Below are 6,370 nucleotides of genomic sequence, written 5' to 3'. Positions count from 1 at the left end.
TTTTCCCCAAAGCTTTTCTAGTTTATTAAAGGAAGAGTAACAACACCGGCACACCTTTTCAAAGAGTTCTTGTAGTAGCAGTGAGCAAGAAATTGGAAAGCACCTGTCAGTTATTTGAAAGAATTATTTTCTGCTAGCATCAGAAACCAAAATAGTTTTCAGTTAACCTTGAAGTGTATAGAGAATTTTGACAAGAGGTATTATAAAATCTAGTTTATCGCCTTAAAATAAAGGGAAAGATGCAAAACGGTGTTCCCAACTTTCATATCTACATTTCTCAGTATTTCATGTTTTACCCAAGAGTCCCAATATCTTTAGGCAGATGATAACTTTCATATGGAAAACAAACAACAACAAAAGCAACAATATAAAAACTGGGGTTCCCCAAGTCTCTAGTCCTCAGCTGTGGGGGAAGGACTGAAAAGCTGAATTGTAAGCAGCCAAAGTAAATAAAAAACACCTGAATCAGGTTCTGAAATCTCAGTGCTTCAGTTTAAAGCATAAGGTATGACATTAAACAGATACTAATGCAAGTCTTGTGAATCTAGAAGTTATACAGAAAGGAAAGCACATTAGCGCAAGCCATCACTTTTCACAGCTATAAGCTTTTGCACTTCCTACACGAACTTAAGACTTTTGTAGTCTGCATTTAGCATGCTGTGAGTATCAATAGTTATTTTAGTACTAAATTAGACAGAGTAAGGTGTACTTCAACTGGCCTTATTTAAGAGTCTTTCAGCACAACTTTTATAGTGATAAGAATTAGAAAAAAGAGAAAAAAAATCTATTGTGACACATGCGCAATAATGCAAGTGCAATATTAAGGCCAAGTGACTTTTATACTTTGGTCAGAATCAAAAGTGAAGGCAACTCAGTTCACAGGAATATTGTTGAATATATCTTTAAATAAGCCATTCATAGATACATGTGTATGGGGAAGCTTGATTCTTTAGGAACAGAAGGTACAAATTTTGAAACAATCTGCTTTGAAAACGAAGAAGTTTTCAAAAGTGAGATCATAGTAGAAAGTAAGCAGTAAGAACTAAAGTCAGTTCTTTCTCAGCCTCACCAAACTGATTTGGCTCAAATCCAGAACAGAAAGAGGAAGGTCCAGTGAGATCCCACTCAAGCATAGTGAAGACAACTGATAAATACCTTTGCTAGGGACAGAAACATCCAGGCGGACATAAACATTGGGTGGGGATAGTACCTGGCACACAGAGATGAGCCACACAGCTCTAGCCCTTCTCAGCCAACTCAGTATTCCACAGGTGCACATACACTAAGCCCACATGGTTTAGGCATAAAGCATTTAGCTCTTAGTGACAGACGAGCCACTGCCAAATTTGTTTCTTCCTCCTGCCAAACGCTACCACTCTTTTTGTGTTTACTCATATACCAACTTCAATAGAAAAGCCCTCCTTTTTAATAAAGGAAAACCAAAGTCAGCTTGTTTATGCAGGTTTGGTTTGCTTTTAAATAGTTATCCTTTATAGCTACAACTTCAATACCAATTAGTCAGGAATATCAGTGAACCTGAAACATTAATCACAAAGAAGTTTACTTCTAATACAAACCAGCAAAAGCCAGCTACTTCCTCTCCAAAATACCCGTAATCCTTAATACCCACATGCAACTAAGACTCATAGAAAAACAGTCTTACCTTTTTCTTCGAAGAAAAATAATCAGGTACACAAAACAACTGTTACAGAGGTTCCTTGTTCCATACACTACGAGGATCTTCACTAGTAGTAAACCCCTAAATAAAACCTGAAGTTATTCTGTACAGCACAACTGCATGAGGCATCACAGAGCATGAAGCACGTATCAGTAGGTATGTTTATAAAGCTTAACTGCAATTGCCTGTTGCACCTTCTTAACAAACCAACACCGCAGCATGTGACTGGAGCTGTAAAAGCAGTAAATCAGTTTCCTGCTTCTTTAACTGATTGACTAATTAAGACCATAATTGGTAAACTATTTACACATGGAGATAAGAACATCTGAATTTTGACTTTTCACACTGATTTTGTGAGCTTTTCTGTTTAAAGTGAATAGAAAATGTACGGTACTTTGAATTTTAATCAGTATTTCCAGTAACAAACATTCAAGCATTAGGTTTTTTCTGTTTTCACAGAGGGAGAGGAACACAGAAATTCATAACTTGTTCGACGAAGGCTCCTTGCTAGTACTCCAGAGCATGCCATTCTGTCAAAAATCCAGGACCAAACCATTGTCTAAGATTCTTTTTTCTCTTCTTCTGGATTCACACAAAACAACCCCACATGGCTATATGCCCTACTATTTATTCATCTGGATTCTCATACTGATCTTGCAGAATGACGTGCAAGTACAACATAAGTCAAATTCAACTGTTCCTTCGCATCACATGGAATTTTATAAAATTCTAATATTAACTAAACAAACAGTAGCTTTCTGCACCACTTCATAGAGCAGAGCAGCCTTACCATTCGACAATTAGCAGTATTGCCACTACCAGAAATACGCACTTATTGGAGAAAGAGAATAAATTAAAACTCCAACATACAGTACACAATGAAACTCATGGAAGACACTGGAAGCAATTTTCAAATGGACCACATTTTTTTTCTGGAAGGCCGAATAGCTGACTTCAAGCCATTCAAAAGACACCGTATTTGAGAACTATTTTACCCTTTCTAGACTTACTCCATCTCCTCATTAATAACATCCTCTCACTAAGTAGTAGAAATCAGTTTCCAAATATTTAATTATAATTGGAAAAAGATTACAAAATACAAAGTTTTATTGTACTTGGGACTACAGAAATGTATTACTTCAGTTTTTCCATTTCCTTCAAATTAGAGACAAAGGAAGAAGCAAAACAAATGACGACAAAAACTAACAGATGTACAAACTAGTTTCACCAATTAAGCTTGAAATTCAGAAAGGATTTTGCCAAATAAATTTCAATGGCTGAACCTGGCAGATGCCATTCCCCACAGAAGTGCTGCATTCCTAGAATGAACTAATGCCCTTCAGTAATACAGAAAGTCAGTCACTTAGGCAAGGCGGGACTTATAAGAGACCAAGGATTAGCATCTCCGAACACTGGAGTAAGCTGAAACATTTTGGATCCTCTGTCAGTTCAGAGCTCATCATGTTTTGCAGGGTCCGTACTGGGTTTGATGAAGACTCCCTCCATTGCTTTCCAATAGTTGTGATGATTAGCAGTAGGCATGCCATGAACTTCCCGTTGGCCTCTAATGGGATGGCCATACTGTTCCCCTGTTATTGAAAGGAACACCTCAGTTCCTACGTGCTTGAAGCGCACTGCATCCTCCCGCTCCCAGTAAGTCCCACTGCATTGCACAATCCATATATCGAGGTCATCTCCTTCGCCATCATCACCAAAGGCACTTACTTCCTGTTAGAGACACAAACTTCCTGAAGTGAAAAAGTAAGCAAACACCTCCAATACAGACACAAAAATATCAACCACAAAGTCAGCAGAGTTGAAAGGCAAGGATGGAGAGGAAAGAAAAACTGTTGTTGCATTGCTTTGCCAATAGTTATCAAATCCAGAAGCAGTAACTTTCTACCACTACAATCTGAACAAAAAGTGCCAACAAACTCCAACATGTAATCTGAGCAAAAAGTGCCAACAAACCCCAACATACATTACAAATGAAATGAAAGAGGACTTGAGCACAGAGATCAGAACAATCCTTCTGAGAAAAAATTCAAAAGAAATGACACTAATGCTGATGCAAATTTTCCCCACTCAAAAGAGTTCCTAACTGTAGACATTGAGTTTTGTAGTATGACCATCTTCACAGTTACCATTGCAACAGTTTTTTTCAGCATGTGTTTTCATCACAACATCCCAACAATTTATCTTATTAAGTAATCATATTCCTTTTTTACTTAATTATACCAGGCTTACAACTGGGTCAAAAACTATTCTGGTTTACACTCTTTCTTCAGATAGACAGCTGAATAGCTCTTTAAAAAAACATAAAGACAGCCATTAAAGCAAATGAATTCCTGCTAAAACAAAAGTCAGAGATTAGATTTCATTATGCACCAAAAAAAATTCCAAGCATTTCTAGAAACCAGATAGGCTAAGCTCCAACTGTTTAGGACTCCAGATAACCTTTAATTCTTAAAAATCTGGTAACTAGAAGCAATGAACAACTTGAAAATAGAACTACAATAGTTTGTATCTAGCAACCTAAAATTTTAGGGTCATGTTAATTCACGTTTATGTAGTCCAAAAAGTGTAAAAGACAACATACTAGTTGAAAATCCAACCTCTGTTAAGAATATGAAATAAAAGTTTGTGTTCATAACTACATCATATTTCAATAGTGTCATAAGTTACAGTCCTATCAATCTCTGGGAAGTCATGCAAACTTTCAGTTCGCTTAGATACTGTGCAAACACATAGCAAAACCAAAGAAACACAATGACAGTTGCTGAAGATTTTTACATTAAGGACAATGTTATACAAATTGTCTAAACTGATAAATGAAAGCTGGGGGAAGGTTTTAGAGTCAATCTGTTCTTTAAATCATTTTTCTAAAATGCTATTTTTCCATCACTTCTTTTGTTTTAATAACCAAATCACCTAGATACCCTACACAAAACTGGACCTTATTGCTTCAGCCACTTTACTCATTGTAAAAGACAAACCTTTTTCACAAAGAGTCAGGTTTTCCAATTTTTTAATGACCTGTCTACATAGCCTGAAGGAAGACTAAAAGGACTACGAAGGACAAACTTCCAACAAGCTTGCATTATTTATTTTAAGTGAGATTTTCAATCTTGAGAAGCGTTTGTCCAAGGACAAGACTGGGACCTAATTACAGTTAGAAATCACACTCTTCTAGATATGTACAATACAATAAATAAATACTATTGTGAGAGCAGATTAATTTTTTCCTGTGGAAGGAGGACAGATAAATAGGAATAGTGAATTAAAATAGGGATAGTGAGAAGATGACTGAGACCAATAGACTGGATCGCCAAGGAACTTGGATACAGGAATGCCTAGTGTTATAAGACATGATTAGTTGCCTTGCTCTAGAGCAATCTTCACAATGTTGAGGGAGGCACCCAGTCTCCAAAGCCTTGAAAGTGCTAAACATTTCAGAACAGTCTTCCCAGTAGCAATGGTGCAGATTAAAAAAAAATATGCAGATTTGTTAAAACTACTATGAAATACCAGTACTGGTGCATATTAACTTTTAGCACTGTCGAGAAGTTAAATACATTATTCAAAGATGCAGAAAAGAATATACTTGAACTCTGGATATGCATAGACATACTCTTTCTGGCAGCTGGGATGCAAGCCTGTTTCTTCAAAACCATGAAAAACTGGAGAGAAGTACTGTCAGTAGCATGCACTATTTATACAAAAGCTTAAGATTTAAAACAACTCACTTGGTTATTGGAGAGTGGTGATGGGAAGTGATGAGTGTGTAAATTTTTTCCTGTGTTAACATGGGTAAGTCGTATAGCTTGCCCACATTTCACTGGTGTTCCGCGCTGGCAGCTGCCATCGCTCTTCCCACGAATCCGCCAGTAACTGTTGGCATCATCTGAAGCTTCAACTCCTGTCACTGACTGTTGCCCACTTCCTGTTTGAATAGAATTAAATGGCAGGAAACTTAACCCACTTCTCCAGCTCAAAAAGTCCTGAAAGAACTAAAGAAATCTGCTTTAATGTTCTCATGCCTTCATGTTTAAGAGATGCTTAATTCCCACAGTCTACTTACTGACTGCAATGGGAATGGAGGTACCAAATAATCTTTCAGACTGAAGAAGTTAAACATAGCATGTGTTAGTAGCTGCAAACTGTCAAAGTTCACGGTGCACACACGAGAAGAAAATCTGACCCATGATGGATACTACTCACACCATCATGCCTTTCTCAAAAATACTCCCAAGTTTTTTGTGTCCCCAAACAAACCCGCACCCTCACTGCCAGAACAGACGCTGGGAAGGTACTGCTGAGGCCCCGGACACAGAACAGGGCTCACCTCAGGGATGCGGGCAACGCATCCCTGTCACATCCCCACGCCAGGACCTGCAGAGCCCAGCCGCAACATCTTTCTGTAGCCCAGGCCTCAGCACCCTCCTCTCCCTGCCAGGCTGCCAGGTCTCCGGTGCACCCCACCACCCCATCCCTAGCCCGCTGCTCCCGCTGCACCAGGGACAAGAACCTCAGCAACCTCTAACCTTCCTCTTCCTCCTTCCCCGCCACCCCTCGCTGCCAGTCCCCCCGCCATTTTCCTGCCCCTCTCACCACCTGTCCCCCCAACGCTTCCCAGCTCCCGCCATTTTCCAGCCCCACCTCCCGGCTCCCCGCCCGCCATTTCTCCGCCCC

The 6,370-nt window shown here is 39.0% G+C and overlaps 1 protein-coding gene across 1 annotated transcript in view; it reads right to left on the bottom strand.

The window, feature by feature from the left end:
* Positions 1 to 2,731: 2,731 nt before the first annotated feature.
* SDF2L1 (stromal cell-derived factor 2-like 1) overlaps positions 2,732 to 6,370 on the bottom strand; it is a 3,891-nt gene continuing 252 nt past the window's right edge. The window contains exons 2-3 of the mRNA XM_010581628.1: positions 5,425 to 5,621; positions 2,732 to 3,406 (exon numbers count right to left, since the gene is read on the bottom strand). Of these exons, the coding sequence (XP_010579930.1) occupies positions 3,128 to 3,406; positions 5,425 to 5,621 (476 nt within the window). The 3' untranslated portion in view covers positions 2,732 to 3,127. The remainder of the gene's footprint in view (positions 3,407 to 5,424; positions 5,622 to 6,370) is intronic.

The sequence above is a fragment of the Haliaeetus leucocephalus genome, unplaced genomic scaffold, assembly GCF_000737465.1.
Source record: "Haliaeetus leucocephalus isolate CR32 unplaced genomic scaffold, Haliaeetus_leucocephalus-4.0 Scaffold802, whole genome shotgun sequence".
NCBI classification, from domain to species: Eukaryota; Metazoa; Chordata; class Aves; order Accipitriformes; family Accipitridae; genus Haliaeetus; species Haliaeetus leucocephalus.
The sequence above is the reverse complement of the archived record's forward strand: the minus strand, read 5'-3'. Positions and strand labels throughout refer to the sequence as shown.